Source organism: Chrysoperla carnea, chromosome 3, assembly GCF_905475395.1.
Source record: "Chrysoperla carnea chromosome 3, inChrCarn1.1, whole genome shotgun sequence".
NCBI classification, from domain to species: domain Eukaryota; kingdom Metazoa; phylum Arthropoda; class Insecta; order Neuroptera; family Chrysopidae; genus Chrysoperla; species Chrysoperla carnea.
The window spans coordinates 87,246,420-87,269,274 of record NC_058339.1 but is presented as its reverse complement, the minus strand read 5'-3'; the positions used below and the strand labels follow the sequence as shown (position 1 = coordinate 87,269,274).

General features: G+C 28.3%; 3 protein-coding genes across 7 annotated transcripts in view; all 3 read left to right on the top strand.

Moving 5' to 3' along the window:
- LOC123294750 (tripartite motif-containing protein 2-like) overlaps nt 1-6,526 on the top strand; it is a 129,599-nt gene extending 123,073 nt beyond the window's left edge. For 2 of the 4 annotated variants that reach the window (XM_044875888.1, XM_044875886.1), the window contains exons 4-8: nt 401-616; nt 955-1,914; nt 2,668-2,806; nt 2,874-3,077; nt 5,613-6,526. In XM_044875888.1, the coding sequence (XP_044731823.1) occupies nt 401-616; nt 955-1,914; nt 2,668-2,806; nt 2,874-3,077; nt 5,613-5,692 (1,599 nt within the window). In that variant the 3' untranslated portion in view covers nt 5,693-6,526. Of the gene's footprint in view, nt 1-400; nt 617-954; nt 1,915-2,667; nt 2,807-2,873; nt 3,113-5,612 lie in introns of those variants that run through there. The other 2 variants (XM_044875887.1, XM_044875889.1) reach the window with 2 other exon arrangements.
- Nucleotides 6,527-8,956: 2,430 nt separating this feature from the next.
- Nucleotides 8,957-15,006, top strand: LOC123295065 (protein FAM117B-like). 2 transcript variants are annotated; one of them, XM_044876277.1, is made up of 6 exons: nt 8,957-9,386; nt 10,409-10,789; nt 11,153-11,328; nt 11,440-11,560; nt 11,668-11,745; nt 13,663-15,006. In XM_044876277.1, the coding sequence occupies exons 1-6, from the start codon at nt 9,167-9,169 to the stop codon at nt 13,974-13,976; spliced, it is 1,290 nt and encodes a 429-aa protein (XP_044732212.1). In that variant the 5' UTR covers nt 8,957-9,166; the 3' UTR covers nt 13,977-15,006. The 2 variants fall into 2 exon arrangements, with proteins under 2 accessions (XP_044732212.1, XP_044732213.1); XM_044876278.1 differs by lacking the exon at nt 11,668-11,745 and having other exon boundaries at nt 8,959-9,386.
- Nucleotides 15,007-21,481: 6,475 nt separating this feature from the next.
- Nucleotides 21,482-22,389, top strand: LOC123294903 (60S ribosomal protein L27). Its single transcript, XM_044876090.1, has 3 exons — nt 21,482-21,568; nt 21,852-22,084; nt 22,151-22,389. Exons 2-3 carry the CDS (start codon nt 21,866-21,868, stop codon nt 22,343-22,345), a joined length of 414 nt encoding a protein of 137 aa, XP_044732025.1. The 5' UTR covers nt 21,482-21,568; nt 21,852-21,865; the 3' UTR covers nt 22,346-22,389.
- Nucleotides 22,390-22,855: the final 466 nt, after the last annotated feature.

Below are 22,855 nucleotides of genomic sequence, written 5' to 3'. Positions count from 1 at the left end.
GTCTCTGAGTAAGACCCGCTCGGTTACACTCCGTCCCTTCTTTTCCTTTATCGATACTTCGACTTGACTTTTATAGGTATCAGAGCTCGCTTCAGAAAACTTTTGGTATGATTTAAACCTTCTATTTCATTACTCGCTCTCCTAATCAGGCACGGATCTGGAATCAAATTTTGACAGGGATCACGGACCAAAGATTTATAGTACTGGAAACCGTTTTTTCCCTTCCTACCTCTTACTTTTCTTCTATTTGTAAATTAGTTGTCCTCCTAAACTTGTGTATTTTGCTCCCGTAAATTTACCAGGAAATGATTTGTTGAATTCCACCTGCATTTTGAAACAAAACTATAAATCCATATCATTTTAGACGACTGTTAAATAATATTTGAATTAATTTTTACAGTTGACTCAAGCACAGGAAGGTGTAAACAGTGAATTAGAACGATTGGATTCAGCAGCTGTTCGCTGTATAGAACAAGTAAATAGTACGTTTCAACAAGTGTCGGCTGCATTAGAAAGTCGTCGTTTAGAAATGGTAGCAGCTGTGAATAGTTCGTGTCAAGAAAAACGACGCGTATTGGAAGAGCAACAAGCGCTTATTGATGCAGAAAAAAGTAAGGTATGTGTAAGTTTACATATTTACTTTAAAAGAAGTCTTCTTTGTTCAAGCTTCCGCATATTTTAGTCCAGCTGTTTGTCCCTTTTTTTATTCCAACTTTTTCAAGGAATAATTTTTAGAACGTCCTAAATTGCAAAGTTTATATTCAATATTTTATAATTCTACGCCCATCAAGTAGAACCTAAATTCATCGATGAAATATTACCAAGAAATTCAAAATTATAATCTTGATACCTTCAATAGATTTGATATTACTTTTTATACATACAAGATACAACCAAGTTTTCTTAAATGATTAATAATAATTAGCATTTAATTATTCAATTTTGTATTTCTAGGTTGAACAAGAATGTGAAGGTCTTCAATACCAAGTGGAAGTTCGTAATATCACACAAAGAATAAGTAGTTTAAGTGAAAAACTCGATGCTGCATCAACACTAGGTGAACCACGTGAAAATGCATTTTTAACATGTGACTTCACACATAACGAATGTTTAAACACAATCAACACAGCTTTAAAAACACTTGGACGAGTTCGTACCAGTACAACATTTCCAAGTTTATGTTCCGCACAATTAGATCCAAACACATCAACAGTAGCTGGTTTAGAGGCAACAATACTTTTAACCACAGTTGATTATCATGGTGCACCACGTCATAATGGTGGCGACCCAATTAAAGCCGAAATTGTATCTATTGGTACCGAACAATCGTCATTATCTACGGGGACACAATTAAAAATACATGTTGTCGATATCGATGATGGTAGTTATAAAATACATTTTCGTCCACCAACACCCGGTCGATACGTCGCTAAAATATCAGTTTTGGATCGTCCTATCAGAGATTGTCCGTTATTCTTTAATGTTACTGAACATAATAATCCAGTATGTGTGTATGGATGTCGTGGGTCGGGTAAAGATGAATTTTTACAACCGGTTGCTGTTGCATTCGATACACAAAATAATTTAGTTTACGTTGTCGATACGGGTAATTCACGTATTAAAGTATTAAATTCTGATTTAGAATTTATTAAACATATTGAAAATGATGGTTTAAATGGACGTAGTTGTACAGGAATTGCGATATCACAAGCTGGTTTAGTTATTGTTAATTGGCGATCGAAATGTGTAACCGAAATGAATATATCTGGTGAAACATTGAAAACATTTTCACATAATGAATTTCAAGAACCAATTGATATTGCCGTGGATACGAATTATGGGCATATATTAGTAGCGGATAATGGTGTTTCAAGCATTTTTATATTTGACTGTGATGGAAAAATACTTTTCCAGGTAAGCATCGCTAATCTGTTATCTGATATCTTTCTAATATATATTATAATCGTGAAAGTTTAGATAAATGGATATTTGTTACTCTTTCACGCAAAATGTATGGTTTCCGTTAAAATTTATAGGATAGATTTGTTTTAATTTTCCATAGAGCATACATAAAGAATTGACATGATTTTTTGCGTAGGTAGTGCTAGTTTAGGGGTCAGAAAAAAATATATGCTTGATTAATTTACACAGTAACGGTAGATATGAGGAGAACTGTCTCTGTATATAAAAAAATGTCCGAAAAAGCAGAAGGATGGCTGGATGGAGGATGGCAAAGTGCAAGTTTTAAAAGAAGTTCTAAAAGTAATAGGAGTAAGATAAAGATCTAAACAAGTTGTTAGAGAATATTAGAGAGAAGTTCACATCAAACACTTTTTGCTACACTAGCGCCATTCTAACCACTTTATTTACTGCTATTTTGGGACACTTTTTTAATCAAGCAGCATAAGAGATTGTGGTCCTTTATCTCTACACTCCATACTTTATTTACACAATATTTTTTAGGTTACATATGTTGAAATGTGCTCTCAAAACCAATGCTCTCGTTATTGATGTGATTCAATCGGGAAATAAAAATATTTAATAATCATTTATCTATGCTGATCTTTATTAGATGAGGGACATGAAAAACTATTCATTTTTCGTGATATCTCATTATTAATCAATGAGTCTATACGAATTTATTAAAAATAAATAATTTTCTTTTAGGTTGGGAAGAAGGGGACTTTCAATTTGATCTCATCAGTTACTGTTGGTTTGGGTGGCGAAATTTTAGTAGCTGATTCACGTATACAAGTATTTTCAGCAAAAGGTGATTTTACTGAAGAAATTTTTTCAGAAGGAAAAGGTAAATAAATTATCTTTCATCCAAATGTTCAATAATATCAATAATAAAATCAAATTTTTGTTTATAGGTAAAGGTAGATACGGTGGTGTAACTGTCGATTCAGAAGGACGAATATTAGCAAGTCGATCGGAGAAAGGGCGAAATTTTGTACAAATATTAGCATCGACAAGTGGACAATTATTAGGTTCAATCGATTCATATGAATCACGATTAAAACGTCCTAGTGGTTTAGCTGTCACAAACGATAATCATTTAATTGTTGTTGATCTTGGTAACGATTGTATTAAAAAATATCGATATTGGTGAATTATTTTTTTATTTGTTTTTTAAGGATTAACAAAAACAATTGAATAAATAATTACGTAGCATTGAAAATGTCGAAAAAATGAAAATTTATAAGACGTTTGCATGAATTTGTGTTTAAAAAGAAATAGCTCTCAAAAAATCTTAACATTGATGAGTACATTCCAAAAAAATTAATCCTATTAAATTTTCTTGGGTATTAATTTTATAAAGTCAATGTTTAATTGAAAGGATTTCCTATTTTTACTCCAAAATATTAATATAATAAATGCTAAATTCAATAAGACCGCAAGTAGAAGGGCAATGAAACCCAACAATTTATCGTAGGAAAATAATTATAGGGAGGTTAACTCTTTAACTATGGAAGGGAAAACACCAATAAATTATTTAATAAAGCTTTAATTGATTTTACATCTACATGATTATTACGCAAAATAACACAGAATTTAAACTCTTCTTGAATTTGGTATTTTATTATAACTTGGATTTTGTAGATTAAAGAGGGAACACTCTAATTTAAAATCCTACTAAACTCGAATTCAGCAAAGAATAAAAGTTGTTTTAAGAAATTTAGTTTGTAAATTATCATAAAATTTAGCGCAGAAAGCCATCCATGCAATTTTTTATGAATTTTAATTTTTTTAAATTAGCTATTTGAAGAAAAACTTCTGTACTTTTTTATATATTTTTCCGACGATAAATAGAAATAGCCAATTAATTAATTTAGTAGAACACGATCAGTTCTCACAAATTCAATTTTTGACGGTTTAAAAAAATACTGTGAGTAGAAAATGTTTAGGAGTTAATTTTTACGTATCGTTTTTAAATTCATCCAACCGTATAATTAAATTATAAACCTTTCATAATCTTGTCCGGCAATACGTTTACGCCAAAGTTTATTTTCGTCGACACAGACGGCATGGTAGTTGTGCAAAATTCATGAGTATTGTTCAAAAAGTTGAGTGCAAGAGTCTTCATCAAAATTTTTCGTTTTTTTGGGAAAGATACTTTCAAAATTTGATAGAATATTGCGATGATTCAAAAATAAATTCTGTAAATGTATCAGAAACCAATCGGTGTGTGGTATGTAGATTGTGATCCGGAAATAATCTTCTACTGAATCAGTCTTCGAAGTCAATAATCTCAGGATCAAAAATCAATGAATGTTTACAAATGTCGAAACAGCTGACAAGTCAGTGGAAATGCGTTTCATAAATGGCTGCGTAGAACTATATTGTTAGATCAAAATTATCTGGAGAAATTCTCGAGAGGGGAGGGGTTTGACTTACGACCCCCCCCCTTCACGTGTGCACAAGTCTGTGAGTTCATCATGATCATAAACGTATAATTAAACATTTTATACTTCTAGCTCCCAGTATTTGCTTTTGGCTATATCGAACTAACTACAGAAATTTTACTTCGAATGTGTAAGGACATTTCTTAGAGCAAACCTACACAAATAATTTTTTTTAATGAATTATTATATGAGTAAAATTTTACTTAACTTTATTCTAAATCAAGTCGAAAAAACCATTAAATTGTGATATAATTCGAATTCAAACTACATTTTTTTTTACGTTTATAAAAAATAATATTCGTTTGTAGTCAATGTGTTTATTATAGTCGTATCGTATTATCTTCTCTTTTCATTTATTTATGTTTTTTTTTTTTTGTGCCAAAATGTGTATTTTTATTTTCTCCAAAAAGAAGAAGAAGAAATTGGGTAAAATTTGTAAATTTTTTTTCCTAATTTTTTATCGATTTGTTTTACTACTTGTTAATAATTGAATATGTATAGAGTACCATGCTTTTCTAACATAATGTTGTAGATTTATGAAAGGTGTAAAAAAACTTTGCTGCTCCATTTTAACTTAAAGGAAATGTGTGCAAATATAGATGTTCGCCTTTCAAATATGTTAAATATACTTGTAAATGTCAGTGAAGTATTTAAAATGTCTAAAGTGGAATTAAATTAAAATCGACTTTATTCGAATGATAAATAGTACATGACCTTAAAGAGAGTTTTTTAGGCGATTTTTGACGTGAAAACTTCTTTAGCCGTGATGAGCGATTTTATTATAATAATTTTTTAGTAGAGGGTAAAAATTCTAATTTGGGAGTAACCATGGTTTGGATCGTTTGGAAACGATTACAATCAATTTGAATGCTACTTAAAAGTATTATAAAAATCGTAAATTAGTGCTTTTTATAATTCGAAAAAAATATGTAGGTACGATATTTAAAATATAATTCAAATAAGAACAAATTTGAGGCTATTTTCAGTATTAATAAATAAAGAAATACACTTTAATAAATATTCACTAAAAAAATATTTAAAAAAAAAAAACATATTTTTTCAGAATTATTACTTAAAACTAAGACGAAAGTAATGATGAAAAATTAAGATAACTTTAAAATATGGTTTGAATTTTTGTAAATATATATTTTAAAAGAAAAGATATAAATGTACTTATAAAAGAAATCTGTTCCTTTGTTTTTTTAGTAACTCCAAGTTGGCCACAGAATATGAAAGTAGTTGTTGAATACCAATTGATCCAAATGCTATATTCGAAGTTCATTTAATTTAATCCAGAAAAATTTATCAAACAAGTGAAAACAGGCTAATTTTTTTTTGTAGATAAACATGTCATACATATTATTTTCCGAGATCAATTTGTAGCATATTTACATTTGTGTATTAATTCGAAATCAGCTTTAATAATAAAAATGTGTTCCATCCATGGACACAATACAAGGATACTCAACTCAAACGAGAGAATTGACAAAATTTGTCAACGAAATAGTGGAAATTATAGCGTCGCAGGTGCTCCTTTTGCACCGATGTACATTGCACGAAATAAATACGAACACACATGAACGAAATACTACATAAATGCATCATGTTTTTAAAACCAAACTCCCGCCTTACCCTCTTTCCTCTATCACGGTAAAAAAGGAACACAAATGCCATCTTTGTTTTTGACATATGTTTGGTTACATGGAGTTGAGTGTCCATGGTTCCATCTTTCCTAATCCATAAAATATTACAGACATGAAATTCTTCATAAATTTCTATGAAATCTGCTATACATAAAATGTACGCTATTATTTCATGGTTTTTTTTTCTCTGATTCAGACGAAATAAAGATGACGTCAACTTGACCTTACCATCATAAAATCACGAAGAAAATGACTTAATGTGACTATCATTTTCACCGCTCTGTAATTTTCGTAGTTTATTATTTAAGTCGGAAACTAAATTCATATCAATTAATATTATTTTCGTACAAACGGGAGAAACACAAAAAAAAATATTTTAAAGAATTTAGTATTCCAGTCTATGAAATATTTGAGACCAATTCACAAGTGAGAATGCATTTTGAAGTAAATGTTTATTACAAATTAAATAACAGACATTCAGACTCCAAATGAACACGTAAACATTAGATGTTAATGTTTCAATTTTCAATGTTTTAATGTTTCAAATTTCAATAATGATTCAATTTTTCTGGATTAACTTCTTTTTATTTAAATAAATAAGACTATCATTTATGTAATTTTTTTTACAAATAACTACCGGACAATATATTTATTTTAATGTAAATAATTCATAAATAAATATAGATGGTTAAAAAACAATTTTAACGTTTCAAAAATGATTCTTTGTGCCGTTAAATATTCTAGTAATCGACATTTTATTCGATAAATTTATTTTATATAAATTATAGAGTGTTACAAAAATACATAGGAGGTTATACAATATTGAATTATATACATCAAAATAAGTACATAATGTTCAGAAAACTTTCTTTCGATTTTGGCTAAGTTTAGCCATAATCTGCCATTTTTTTAAAGAAAAATATGAATATTTCATAAACCATTATGAAATTCAACAAATTTCGTACGTATGTACTGAGTAGATTACTAAAATAATTGATGATATTTTTTTCAAATCCAGACAAAACTCAAAATGACAAACAATTTCCGAAAAAAATACAAAATTGACAAAAAATAAATGAAGGTTTTTGACTTATATTTATGTGTAGAATCCGATACTGCATAGCCCACTATTTATTTTTGTAATACCCTGTAAAATTTCAAAAACAAAGTATATGAGACGATATGAACACAGTGTCATAAGAGCACGATCGCTTGTTGATAATACTTATCACGATAAAATATTATAATTCTTTTTTGTAAATGTAAACGAATTAAATAAAAATAAGGCACTGAAATATTTTATTTATTTCACACATACATTTTTTCTTATAGTATTTTGATTTTCGTTTTTTCTGTGTACTGTTTGTTTTTTTCGCCTAAAAAGAAGTAATTTTTTGTATAAAATAATAAGAATAACAAGCATAATTTAAGTCTAGTCATTATTTTTTACAATTATTTTTATTAAAAAATAAAAAAAAACCTGTGTACATACATTATTTTTCTTGATTGATTATGATTATGATTATTTTTTTTTTGTAATTGTCGAAGTTCAATAAACTGTTCACATAATTAAAAATTGTGTTTTTTTTTTTTTTTTTAATTTGTCATTTGAAAATCAACGGTCTCCAAACACGGAAGCGGACTATAACATGTAAAAGGTAATTTAAGAAACCAAAAAATTACAATACACCTAAATTAAGTAAAGCTTGTTCACAACGGGCGTCAGGTTTCCGAGTGAACATCGATACTGCCGAACGAGCCCTTCAATTTATTACTCACCTAAACTTTCCCTTAATTTTTTTTAATATAAAATTCTACCAAAATATCAAATCACCGAATTTAGAACTGCAATAGCTCGTTTGAAAACTTGTACTTTCTAGTTTTGGAATCTATTGGAGGGTTGAAAGGGTAAGAAATGTTATTCCTAAATTTTATAAAAATTTTAGAACAGTACCAAAATTCTAAAAATTATTTTACAGTAAATTTATTAAGACCAGTCGAACGCTGGTTTATTTTTGTTGAAAGTGAGCTACGAAAAAAAATCCCGTACGAGCTTTTTGGACCAAGATATTTGCTTAATGCTTAACCCATCCTAAAGTCGGCGGCACAAAAATATGACGGAAAAATGACCGGCTTTAGTTTTAATAACGGCTTTTCGTATATCACGTGCTCGTTCGTCGCTCCTATATATGCATTCCAAAAAAAAAAATTTGTCGAAAGTTGAAAACAAATTTGTCGAAAGTTGAAAACAAATTTGTCGAAAATTTTATGAATGGATAATACTTTGTAAATTATCAGTAAAACGGTGAAAAATTGCATTATTTCAGCTTTATGCTTCATGCATAAAGTGATTTAATATATACATACTTTGCTCATGGGAATGGCCACTAGAATAAAATATAAAACTAGCCGAAAAATTATTATGGTTTATTGGTTTTAATAAAATATGAAGATTGGATTTAATTCGTATGGTAAAATTTATTTAGTTGGAAAGGTTATACATAATTGTGACATTTAAAATGTTAATTTTTCAATGGGTTTCAGCCAGTTCATTTTTCTTGAATTAGATATTCTAAAATACTATCTATGTCGATTCGAGATTTTAATGTACAAGCATGTTTTTCCGATTTTTACAAAATGATTAAATATGGAAATAGATAATGGAATAATGATTGATAATAAGATTTTTTTGGGGGGAAAAAAATTTTTGCTAAATTTTTTCGATTAATTTAACGAATAACGAAGAAAAAGAAAAATTTTTGTCTAAAGAAAAATTTTTATTGAAAGATTTTCCAACAATTTCCTAGTAATTTGATTCAATATCAATATTACCAACATGAAATAATAAAAATGATCGAATTATACCGACAAGTCACGAAGTTGTTCCAGCTCTCAACAAAGAGAGCCAAGCTAAATTTCTGACAACTCAAACGTATCAATAGTGGCACTGTAGCTTAGCCAAGCAGACAATGAAAAATTTACGAAAAGTACAATAACTTGTCAGTATTTAGCTGACAATTTATATGTAATCAAAAAGACTTATACAATATGTTAAGTCGATGTGTTATGTAAATAGCGGTGTTTAATGCCAAATAATACACCTGTCTTGACTACAAAATGTCGGGTCAGAGAATTCATCACAAATCATCGCCCAGCTCACTGAAACAGGGTCCGATGAAAGCAACAATTCCAATGATATCGCTGTTCAAACAGCAAACGACCAATTTGAGAAAAAGTAAAAGCAACAGCCCGACATTATCACCTACAAATGCCTGGAAAACAAGATCACCTGACCATTCATCTGGACAGAGGAGTCCAGGTTCTACTTGCTATAAAGGTAATTTCAATTATAAATAACATTAAAATAATATTTTCTTTATGTTAATACATTTTAAGCGAAAAATTTGGATGTTAATTTTAATGTATAAGTGTTTTTTATTATACGGTTTTCATAATAAGTTTTGTCATTTAAATGTTGAAATATTTTACGTGTAGCAATAAATTTAAGTATACTGTAATTTAAAATCATTTAAGTGCTATTTTTAAGAAAATATTATTTATTAATAGTTTTCAAGTCTAATATTTTTTTCAAAACAATTCTTAATCTAATAATTTAAGTCTTTCTATTTTAAAAAGTACAGACTTAAAATTTAAAACTTTATTTTGAGTTTTGAATTATATTATTAAGTAATCATTCTAAATAGTTTTTTTTTTACGAAATTCACTAGCTGGAAGTGGACATTTGTAGTTTTCGATGAGTAGAATCCATTAAAAAAGTGCTACCTTTAAACCTCTGCCGGTTTATATAAATCTTGGGCATTTTGTTCTCAGAGAAACCTTGCAAACATCTCGGAAATATGTTTGTATCTTTTGAAGAAATAAAAAACGCGATTGAAAAGTTTTATGTGCATTTGCAAATAAAAAACTTAAAGATTTTGACAAAATTAGCATCTGTGTTAAACGTTGAACCGAGCGATTCGTATGCACCAGCGGGTCTCTAGTGTGAATCGTATTTCATCCAAGTCTCTAGCGTGAATTGTATTTCATCCAAGTCTCTAGCGTGAATTGTATTTCATCCAAGTAACGTAACCTGAGACACCCTAAACATATTTTGTGTGCGTATAGCCTTTTGATAAAGATAACCACTGAAATAGCACCGCTCATGCAAACACATACAATTACTCTTCAATCGCGTTGTACTCGATTCCCATGAAAAAGCTCAAAATTTTTATGAAAAAGATTTATAACTTCCAGCTTATTTGTAATTTTTTTGTTAAATGAGAAACATACCCAAAAAAATTAAAAACTAAAGTTTCGAATTTTAATAAAAATTTCTAAAAAAAAGTGTATTTTTTATAGTAAAATCAAAAACTTTGAATGGAGGATGTTCGGGTGGAAATAATTCTGCTGTGATAAGACGTACGGCTTCTTTGGATACTATTTATCTAAAGGGTCAGTGGCCGCGAGACTGTTTTTATATGTATACCAGTTATTTACAAGTAGATAAAGCGACACAAACTGATGATTGGATTGGAACGGAGGTACGAAAACCACATCGGTATGTTGATGCTTGTGGTGGTGCTGATGACAAGTTAAAAATGATTCGACATAAGCTACAACGAAATGCCCAAAGTGTTGGTCAAAGGGAACGTTTAACTTTACCAACACCTGGTGCAATACCTGGCGATCATACTGTTATCTATACGTTACCAACAACCAGCTCACAAACAACAAATACCCGTAAGGTTTCTCTCTTCGATATAAGATCAGTCATTGGATTTTGAGAATCATGTCGTTAGATAAATATAATCATGTACAAAAGCTCTGATGGCAGGTGCCATTTTTTGGCTAGAAAAACACGCAAAACCGATTAAAAATCGTCACTTGTGTTGGATACTTATTAAATTAAAATGGCTTTATTTGGTAGTGTCATTTTTTTTAAATATAAATTAGAAAACAGTTTAAAGTACTGTACTTTCTCTTTGAATACGATTTTGCAACAATGATATATTTATTTTAACGTCGTATTTTTCACTACGATTTTAATGACTGATCTACGATTGAAAAAAAAGGGAAAATTAAATGTTTGTTTTATTTTTGTAGCAAGTACAATTTTATCTCCAACAATTAAGGCTAGTCCAGTAAACATTCCAGTTAAGCCATTGGCGCGACCAATGCGAAGTTCTATAGAAGGGCTTAATCAAGAAATTGAGGGATTGGTATTGAAGGCGACTGGCACTCCTGGTGCATTATTTACAGATCGATGTGAAGATGAAAAGGTAATAATTTTTGTATAATTTAATTCCACTTGATCTTAAAGTTCCGGAGAACATTTTTCTATCTTTTATTCAGGCAATATAAATTGTATTAAATCAAAGTTTAATTATTAGTTTCAACAAAATACACCAGAAGGGCATAGAGCGCCATTGGCAGATTTATTACGATCAACAAGATCTGTAAATACTCAAACACCTGCGGCTTCTGAATTGTTAGGTAGCTGTCAATCATCAGGTAAATTATTCATTTAGTTGTAGTAGATTAAGGAAATGAAATCAATAATCGTTTTTTTGATTCAAATTATTTCAATTGGGAGTTTACTAGAATTTTAAAAATTACAGGACATTCGTCTAGAGAATCACATTCTCCTTCTTTCATTCTTGGATTAATTGACGAATCAAGAACATCTAGTGATCAAGGTGTATATTTCAAATTGTTTCTGCATGAGTAGTAGAAACTTCAGTTTTCATTAGTTGTTCTTTATCACTCCGTTTTCAAAACCCCACCCCCTCTAAATCATCCATTTTATTTTTCGAATTTTTCGCAACGTTACGCTTTGACTCTCATATACAGTAACTATTTCCAGAATTCATAGCTTATTTGATCTATTAATTAACTTGAATTTTGTATTTCATCGGTCGAATTTTATATTTTCCTAGGTCTATCTTAATTAATATTGTGAGATAATTTCTGTTTAACTTACCTTGTAATCGTCCAATTTTTCCCAAATTATCAGTTCTAGTAATAGTAATTGTCTAAATTAAAATTCCCAAACGGCAGCCTAAATTTTCATGCCTGTCGGACTTATTTAACTTTTGGGTCGTCCTCGCGGGGCTTAGCTAAACTGTATTACCTCATGGGTGATAGGTATAAGAGTCTCACTCGGCAAAATTTAAGGTTTGGTAAAATAAATGCAGATTTTCAGCCACTGGCTCTTGAACTATTAATTAAAATCGCCTGTAATCGTGTACCACAAAAGTGTTTCTTGGGATGTAAGATTAAATTTCGTTGGAATTTGGAAATAGTTATTCTTAAACATCAAATTTGTACGCTTTTTGATAGTTCATAAATTTTTCTTGAGAAGTCGTAGCGGCAAATATCTCATACAGGATTTATCTTTTACACGCGTATCTTCTTTCGAAATGGTTTAATTTCTGAAATATTTAGATAAATACTCTTCAATCCAGAGAAAATTAATATTAAGTATTTTTCAGAAGTAGTCTACGCTTTTTATTTTGAAATTCTTAAGTTTATTTTATTATTTTGCATGCCATTTTTTTTATAATCAGGACTATTACTGTATTAGACGATGTCCGCATTTGAAAGTAGAATATTAAACTATACAAAGTAGTTCACTAAAAATAAAATGGAGTTAAAAAATAAAACCTTTTAAAACGAAAAAAGAGAAAACTTATCACTGAAAATATTTGCTTTCGTTTTTCATCAAATCGAAAATGAATCAACTTTTATTTTTAATGACACAGTGTAGTTTTCTGTGGTTTTATTAGTTTTAACATAATTTTATCCATTTGATTTTTAGTAAGTCAATTAGTTAAATTGAGACCTGAGATTAGTTGTTCAAAACTACAGCTTTAAACTTTGTCTTTGCAATCTTAAATAGAGGATTTAACAAATTAGTAAATTGATCTCATTGAGTATGCATAATGTGTAATAGTAATTTTTCTTTGCATCATTCGGGGTCGTCCAAATTATAATACAACAAGACTTCGACAAATGGTAGAAAACGTTAAAATAATTATAATTTCTTTCTTCATATACTTATAATCGGAAAATCGTCCTTTTCTAGACAGAGGCTGTTGAAATTTTAGAATAAAAAAAAAGAATATTATTGTGAAAATTGCCAAAACGGACGGCTCCTTAGAAAAATTGATAATTTAGCATACTATGCCCCAAGCATGCATAACGTTATTGTATTTGCAATAAAGGTAGTACCAGCAGATTTTTTTTCGAAATGTTTCGATAGCAGATATATAAATAATCCTTAGGTTTTTGACAATATTTACAAAAATTTCCTTTTTCTTCCAAAATTTGAACACCATGGATATGAAATACCACCAATACCAATATATTATGAAATTGCTTTTGTTTTAGCGATATTTACCATTTTATAAATTCCTGCTGTTATAACTTGGACCACTCTGTACATGTATATTTCATACTTGAAAATGTTTCTGAGAAATTGTGTTTCTCGTTAGCGTTTCATGGCTCAAATGTTAAACCTCTATTAGCCTAATTATAAGATAAAAGTAATGTTATTAGCTTTAAAAATGTATTATTCGATGAATTAATTTGACAAAATCAATATGAAATTTTAGGTGGAAGTCAAGGTTCATCACCGGATCAAGAATATGGGAAATTAGGTACATCACCACATATAAATCGTTTTTTGGCACGTGAGCCACCGGATGGATGTGAAAAAGTTAATTTAAAATTTATGGAGGATTCAGCTCGACGACCTGTGATTGATCTCTGTCCATTGAAGCCGAACGTCACGTTCCAATTAAAACCAAGCCAGGGGTCAGCATTTTATCCACTTCAACAACTTCCCTCCCCTACTGGACCTCCCGATGACGCCAATCCCCTGCCATTAGTGCCACCGGCCGCGCGCCCCCCAGCTGACCGGCCATAGACTGATTGCGGCTGTGCATTATAATTATTATTAATAAATATTATTCTATTTACCAAATAATTTTCAAGTTAGAGGAAGTATTTTTAGGTTGATATTACATTTTTTTTTCTTTTTTGTAATATAAAAATATTATATGATTCATAGGATTTATTATTGTTAACCAGGGCTGCCACAAACCTGGAAAACTTTGAAAAAAACACCTAAAAATTACATTGAAATATTTTAAGTACCTTATCAGAGAATATGTTTTAAAATTGCGTTTAAGATTGGAACATGAAAATTTTTGTTTTGTAATAAAATTGTAAAAAACATGACACTTGAAGTGCCTTTTCGCTTTGACAATGTGAATGTCATGAAAAGGTCATAATTCCAAATTAAGACAGTTAGCGCTAAGTGAAAAAAGTTCTACTTCGATTATTATCTCTAAAACAAAAGCGCCCTTATTAGTCGATTTTTCCGAAAAATTTAACATTGAAAAATAAAATTTTGTTTAAAATTACAGTGACTCGGTTCGATAAACTTCGATATTATTACGCTTTTTACGCTTAATTTTATTTGAATATCAATATCTTAATAATCGAGATCTTAATGATTACAAGAGCAAAACATGTCAGGTTTTTAAAAATATTTAATGTATCTCAAAAAAATTAAGTGGAAATAGTTAAAAAATATCGAAATTTTTATTTCTTCGATACCCAAAATAACGTCACAGAATTATTTCATAAATTGTTTTGAATCTGTTTATTTGTTATAAAAGACTCATCTGTTATAAAATGAATGTAGCAACTATTTAAATAATATTACTAGATTAAATCTCGGAATGTTTTATCATATTTGTTTAATAGAACACTAATTTTTCATGTTCGATTTGCACTTGGTCGGTTTTTGAAAATCCTAGTCATGGAATTTCATTTAATTTTTTTTGAAATTGTGGCTTCCCTCTAATTAACCTTACAATAATATCGTGCAATTATTCTTCAAATTATTATTTAGGGTAAACGAAAACATTAAGAAACATCCAAAGCGACTATTGTACAGTTAATATTAAATAAATTAATTATATTATTAAGAAAGAAATTTAAAAAGAATTAAAAAATTATAAAAAAAAAATATTTAATTAGTACGAATAATTACTTTTTGTTGAAAGTATATATTTTTTTAATAATAAAAACTGAAATCACCACCCAAAAATAAATTAGGTGATTTTTATTGTAAGAATTTTTATAAAAGAAAAATTAATAATAATTAAAATAATAAATTGGAGCTTTTTATTGGTAAAATAAAATTAGTATTGTAAGCAAAGCAGCACCCTTTTTAATTAATTGGGTAAATTTTTTAATTAAAAATTTTTCAAAAATGTAAAAAAAAATAGTAAAGAAAGGATATCTCTGTTTTTATCTAAAATAAAAATGGGTGCCAAAGTCATTAAATATTTTTGTTTTTTATTATTAAAAATATGACAAATAATGTATAAAAAAAATATTAAGTGATAAAAATGCATATGAAAGCATTAGTTTTTCAATTCACGCTCTAAACGAATTATAAACAATAAAAAATAAGTGATTGCAAGAAAGGATTCGAATTTTATGCATTTTCACGTGCTTTATTCTTTAGGGATCCTACAAAATATATGAAATTTTTAATAAATTTTGTTCCTGATCAATTTTTATCGTATCATTCTACTGAGTTGAAATACCGCATTTTACACATTATACCTTTTTTAATGATTTTACGCTAGTATTCTAAACAACTTATGAGATTTAATTAATTTGAAACGTTTCATTTCTTTATGATGAAAAGATAGGTAATGATTAGAGCTAGAAAAAATTCAAATTAAAATAATGTAGAGAATAAAACTTGTAAGATTTATAGGTCAACCAAAATCCCGCTGAATCTGAGGATCAGATTAAAACATTAAAGTATTGTGAAATAAAACAGCACGAAACATTTTAATCCATCAGAATTAAAGTTTGCCATTGTTTTTGTACATTTTGTATCAACAATAATTTATTTTCGAATTTTCGAAAAAAGTGTAAAATATAAAAGAAATTTCAAATCTAAGTGGGAAATATTCTTGGAATAAGTTGACTTGATAATCTTTTGTAAGTAAAAACCTCTGACTTAAAGGGTCATCAATTCAGGCCCCTAGTCCAAATTTTGGTATAAGGGTTTATTCAATTGGAACATTAATAGGAAACTTATCTAGAAAGTTGAAGATTACGGTGGGGAGTTTAGAATTTTATTCTAAATTGTAAGTGTTGAAATATTAAATGACTTCACTTTTTCAAACTTAAGCTAGAATTGAATTGAGAAAAAAGAAAGGAATGTCGAAAAAGCCCAAGGAAAAACACTTGAATGAAATAATTTCACATAAATTTTATCAAGAATGAGGTTTAGTAATGGATTCTGTAGTTAAATGAGGCAAAACATTTTAATTTCTTTTTCCATTCTCAAATTGAGAACGGGCAATAAATTGCTCTATACGATTAATTTCACTAGAAATCGTCTATTGGAATTTTTTACTAAGGACAGTAAACAGAAATAAGATACGAAAAAAACGTAGAATAATTTCACTTTTTATAACGACCAAAACTTTCCCCACTTATATTTTTTGTAAGATCCCTTTTGAAACTTGAAAAAAAAATCAAAGATGCACAAAATATTAGTTTCGATACAAACAATTTTTAAAAAAATTTCTCGTGCGAATTTCTTATTGAGAACTATGTGCATAAAAAAAAGTGTAGCCTTATAAAAAAAATTTTAAATCAAGTAATATCAATCTAAATATCTTCTTTCATATCTGACCACACAACTCCTAAGAAGCAGTTTTTTTTTATAATTACTTCTTTCGTTTGTTTGTTTTTTAAAAAGTTAAATGAAAAAACAACTTGTTTTTGTTAAAAAAACAACTACTTACAATTTTTGTTATATAATCAAATTTCAATGGCATTTACATTTTATATAATATTATAATTCTTCGATACTCTAATGCATTTTGGACGGTTCGTACTAGAATCAAAAGATCGTAAAACAAGTGGACAAAATAATTAATATTTAGAAAAAAATTGTTATTGTTGTTAAATTTTTAATTCAATTTGTAATATTTACGAATATGACCCTTTTAACCAGATTTTCAAAATTACCTTTTTATCAAAATCAATATTAAAGCAATTTTTTGGCGTACTAATTAGATTTTACAAATTGGCAAATTATCCAAAATTAATTTCTTGAGTAAGTCATGCTTCAATCAGTTTCAATAAAATTCAAAACAGGATGTAGAACATCTCATAATTTTTTTCACAAGCTTCATTTTTTTACTCAAAATTCTTTTAACTGCTTTATATATTATCAGACTTTACAATTCACAATTTTCTAAATGGCTGAAAGGACGAACCTACTGAAACTGTAATGAAATAATCGGAACCATTCAGAATATAAATACATCTCTTCATAGAGCCTCTTGAAGCAACGTAGACGGAGTAGCAACTATTACAAGATCTGCCTCTATAATATGAAAAAGAAATCGATATCTCTAATACTTTATCACTGTAGAAATGGGTCTTTGGTTTAAGCCTAGCCTAAAATTCTGAAAGATTGATAGGTGGGAACTTCTATAGCTTCAACAAAGTCTTATTATTCATAGGGTACAGAAAAGACAATAAAATGGCTTTTTGAATTAGTATATGCAATACATATTACATAAGTGATATAAATTTTTCTCTGTTTTCCATAGACCTAAATTTACCTCTGATGCTAGTTCCGTTCGGTACCCAACAAATATGGCAACATACTTTCAGTGCGATGTTTTTTATTAATTTTCTTTCTCTTTGGAAATCGGTGCTATGTTTATCGATCCCAGACGTTTTCCTCAGATACTGTTTCATGTAGATGTTGGAATTATAACTAATAGTCCAAAACTTAAGTTTTTCGTGTTTTATCAAAAATATTATACTGTTACACACTTGTAATACAATTTGCCTATAAAAGAATAAATTCATACCGTAAATAATTAAAAAATTTAAGGTGTTATGTTTAAAAATATGCGTACCTAACAACTAATCATGCGGAACATCAATTGTATAAGTATAACAAGCCCTTGTTCGCTAATTTTATATATACCAGTGATAAATTCTAATTTTCAAATTTCTTCATTTCAAATTTTTCAAAAAAAATCTATTTTTATAAACATTACAAATTGAATTTGATTTTGTTTAAATAGTTATTTGAATTGTTACCTTTCGATGTTATTAAAAAAAATGTACAAAATTACAAATACTCGGGGAAGTTTTTCTTGAAATCAAAATTGTTTATATACATTTTATATGACTTTGTATAAACTCAGGCTTTCAAAATTGTGATGATGAAGTCTTTTCTACTTGTTTTATTTAATTCAATTTATAAAATTTAAACAAATAATTATTAATTAATTGTTAGTTACAAAAACAAATTAATAAACAAACAAAAAATACAATACCAAAATGCTTTAGAATTTGCTTTGTGCTCTTCGAATTTCAAAAATTGCATTTATTTTTATTTTTACTATTTCTATTAGTAGACATTTAAGAAGCATTTATCGAAAAAAAGGATTATGTTTCTAGTTGTAGAAAAAGTTTCATATTCGATTTGGATAACATTTTTTTAGGTGCTAAACCTGGGACAAGTCAATTAAACAAATTTTAATAATAAGTAAATAAATTGCATTCTCATCTTATAATTAAAATGAGAATGCGATTTATTTGTGTCAGAAAAATGATAACGTAAATTATTATAAACATTTGATTTTCATCTAATGACTTTCTTTTGTATTATTGACTACGTTTAGCTATTTAAGCTGTCTTTACGCCTTAATCTAGTGGTATTTTTCTTTTTTACTTACACAAAATTAATTTTCTTTCTCATTTCATCAAAAACATATTGTTATAAATAAATTTGCATCAATGAATACAGATCGAAGATCGAATAATTCGAAATTGAAGTGCACATAGCATATTTATATGTTTCCAAATGTTTTAATTAAAATTACAAGATCAGTAAATAAAATTGTATATAATTTTAAGTATAATAATGTAATTTCTATGTGATAAGATTTCAAATGTAAATGTCTGGCTAATTTTGTTGAGGATATAACTATTTTGGTACGAATATTTTTTATAAAGATATTTCTGTATTTAAAAAAAAAATTATAAGTAAAAATAAAAAAAAATAATAAGTGCATGATTTTTACTGATCTTGTTAGACTGATCTTTAAACAAAAAATAGTATGTATATCGTATATTTATAACTTTCTTTCAAACTAGAAACTCTTAAAAAAAAAACATAGTTTAAAAGTTGATCTTTGATTAAATTTAAACTAATTTCAGTGTGTCAGTTTCATCTAAGTTTAACCCTAACCTAACCTGTTGTATATTTTATATCTGATTCAAGTTAAATTTAATCAATTTCCAACCTTTAAGAAGAAAAAATGTTTTATTTTTATTCAGCTTAAACGATGCTGATTTCAGTTAATTAAAGTAAATATTTTCTCTTATTTTGTTGAGAATGAACTGTTTTAATTTCGATGTGCAGCATGTAAAATTATTACTATGAAGAAATACAGCTAGATTTCGGAAAAAAGTAGAATGCTGGTAGTAAATATGAGTCACGTATAAACTTTCGTTTTATATGGAAATAATCTATAAGAACGAATTTTGCTGATGCTCCTGCTAGGATTAAATCATTGTCTCCGTTCTACTTTTCATCTCTAAATGCATGCTTTGCCTCTTTTATTCTCATGCCACCTTTTTTTGATAGAATTGGCAGAGCGTTGATATAAGAAATATAATTTGCGACATTTATCAATAAGAATTAGATAATTTTTAATATCTTCAAACTTCGGTCACACGACTGTCGGCTTAAACGCAAGTTTTATGGGCGTCAAACCAACACTTAATGTTAAAGAGAGCTGTTACGTGCGTTGGAATTGACGTCCATGTGAACCGCTAAAATTAATAGTAATTTTTGCTAAATGCAGGTTGAAAGAGTGCGTTAGTTTTAACACTCGTAACTTTCGAAGCCTCTAAATATTTTTTCTATTCCTCATTTACGGGAATAGAATGCAATTTTTCATAAGTTGCTTATTAGACAATCTGCCCTTATTCTTTTTCAGTTTTACATGTTTTAAACGCACAAGATCTTCAATTGAATTTAAGAGCATTGTTTAAAGCTCCTTCGCTTTTAGCAGTTTCGAGTTTGCAAAAATTTATAAAATAATTTTAAAGTATCTAGTAAAAGAAAAGTTATAAATAATTCGAGTATTTTGCATTCTTTATAAAAGTATTAATCTCATTATCTAAAAAAAGTTAATAACAAATAATTTTCTTTTATTGTTTTATAATATTATTGTTCTACTTCTGTAGAAGAAACAGTAGGTAAAATTACTGTTACCTATTCACAATAATTAGATACATTATAAATGTATGTATGTACAGACATATCTAAATAAACGGACTGACATGAAAATTGTGCAAATTTTTCATTATCATTCATTTTTACCTGTAAACATTCATCCTTAGAATCTTCGATATTTGAAAGTATACCCCGTTCTATTATGAGTGAAATATATTGGTTAAAATGGTATCACATTATAAAAGTGTTTTTATACCATGTATATATGAAATATACATAGTATATTAAGTTTAGTCCCAAGTTTGTAACGCTTGGAAATATTGATGCTACGAACAAAATTCTGGTATAGGTGTTTAACCTAATTAGTCCATTTCCGGTTATCTGTCCGTAAGCACGATAACTCAAAAGCGAAAAGAGATATCAAGCTGGAATTTTCATAGCGTGCTAAGGACGTAAAAAGTGAAGTAGAGCTCGTAAATGAGCAACATAGGTCAATTGGGTCTTGGGTCCGTAGGACCCATCTTGTAAACCGTTAAAGATAAAACAAAAGTTTAAATGTAAAAAATGTTCCTTATAAAAAAATAAACAACTTTTGTTTGAATATTTTTTTGTAAACATCACTGTTTACCCACGAGGGCACTAATTAGGTGCAAATTTTATAGTATGTATGATAAAGGAATATCAGTTATGTGTGTGTGGCTATTTAAGAGTGAATATCTTTCTTTCTTTTACATGACGTCAATAAACAAACGATTGCGATAGGCTAATCAACACTGTCTATACATAGTATTTCAACAATTAACTCAGTCAATTGTTTGTTTTCAGTTGTTTTTAGTTTATTTCTAACCTGGATTAATAGTTTTCGAGATATCACCTTAAATCGCAGAGTATGGTAAAATGGCATACATTATAATTTAATTTTAATAATTATTTCATTAGTCTGAGAGGCAATTTTTGATCTCGATAAGTGATTTGCATCACGTTCTGTGTAAATAATTAGTTTTTCCATTTTAATTGATTTATTTTTAAACTGTAAGTATATTGTTGATAATTTCTTTTTCTTATAATTTAAAAATAACCGCTATAATAAATCAAAAATGGCGTCTAGTGTAAATAGTAGAATAACAACTATGTGAATTAAAAATACTCTTAACCTCATTCTATCATTTGTATGCGTGCAAGTTCTTTTCCGGTGATACCTCGCCAATGTAAGTGCAAGTGTTTATGAATAATAAAAATAAAATCTTTAAACATCTTAAATAAATACAAATAAAATGTAAAATTTGTTAAATAATTTTAATGTTTTGTGCTTTTATATTAAATATAACATAAAATTTCATTCATATTTCTGAAATTTAATCTTGTCTGTCGATGTCAAATGCATGTTTAGTTTTTAAACATTCGTTCTATTTACCATAGTATTACCAAAAATAATTAAAGTTTAAATTAATTTTGTATTTTATCTTAATATTGTTCTTTGTTGTTATTTAGAATAAAATCCCAAGATGGGGAAAATTATGAAATCTGGTAAAGTCGTATTGGTCCTTAGTGGCCGATACGCAGGCAGAAAAGCGATCATCTTAAAAAACTACGATGATGGTTCTTCAGACAAACCATACAGTCATGCACTTGTAGCTGGTATTGATCGTTATCCACGAAAAGTACACAAACGAATGGGCAAGACAAAGATAAAGCAACGATCCAAAATAAAGCCTTTCATTAAGGTTAGTATTCACATTTTTACTAATGTCTTTTAAAAATTATAATTAACGAAATTGTTTCTATTACAGGTTTTAAATTACAATCATTTAATGCCAACACGTTACACTGTAGATTTAGGGCAAGAACAAAAAGCTTCAGACCTTAAAAAAGATCTTAAAGATCCAATGAAAAGAAAGAAGACCCGTTTCCAATATCGTGTAAAATTAGAAGAAAGATACAAGGCTGGAAAGAACAAATGGTTCTTCCAAAAATTAAGATTCTAATTTGTATTATATTTAATTGGTAATAAAATTTAAAAAGTTACATATTTTGTGTGTGATTTTTTCATAATTAATTTCCTAAGAATCTCAAATTTTAACTAATACGGCTGAATACAGTGAGTTTTTTTTATTTTATTAAAATCAGTTAACTTTTCAAAAAATATTGAGGTAAATATGTAAGGAAAATTTAATTACGTATTTTTGTAAGTATATGTTTCTCTTGATCACCATGTGCCGTAGTAAATGTTCTTATTGCTTGAACATGTCTCACTTAGACTTAAGAAACGTTAGAAGTAGATTGAAACAAATATTCCCACTAAAGGCAACTAAATTTCATTTGGAGAATTATGGAGGTATTAGGTCTGTAAATATCATTTTCAACGAGTAGTATTGGTGTACAAAAGATAGTCAAACCAAATTCAAAGATTCCTTTATACTGAGGATTTGAAACACGTGTCCGTTTTGGAGTGTTTCTGTAATTATTGCAGAAAGCTTGCAATAAAAACGTAGGAA

Excerpts from the sequence above, each read along its gene's own strand:
- LOC123295065 (XM_044876277.1), top strand. The coding sequence starts at position 9,167 with ATGTCGGGTCAGAGAATTCATCACAAATCATCGCCCAGCTCACTGAAA. Across the intron at positions 9,387-10,408 it reads AGGTTCTACTTGCTATAAAG|TAAAATCAAAAACTTTGAAT; the intron begins GTAATTTCAATT and ends TATTTTTTATAG. Across the intron at positions 11,329-11,439 it reads ATCGATGTGAAGATGAAAAG|TTTCAACAAAATACACCAGA; the intron begins GTAATAATTTTT and ends TTTAATTATTAG.
- LOC123294903 (XM_044876090.1), top strand. The coding sequence starts at position 21,866 with ATGGGGAAAATTATGAAATCTGGTAAAGTCGTATTGGTCCTTAGTGGC. Across the intron at positions 22,085-22,150 it reads AAATAAAGCCTTTCATTAAG|GTTTTAAATTACAATCATTT; the intron begins GTTAGTATTCAC and ends TTTCTATTACAG.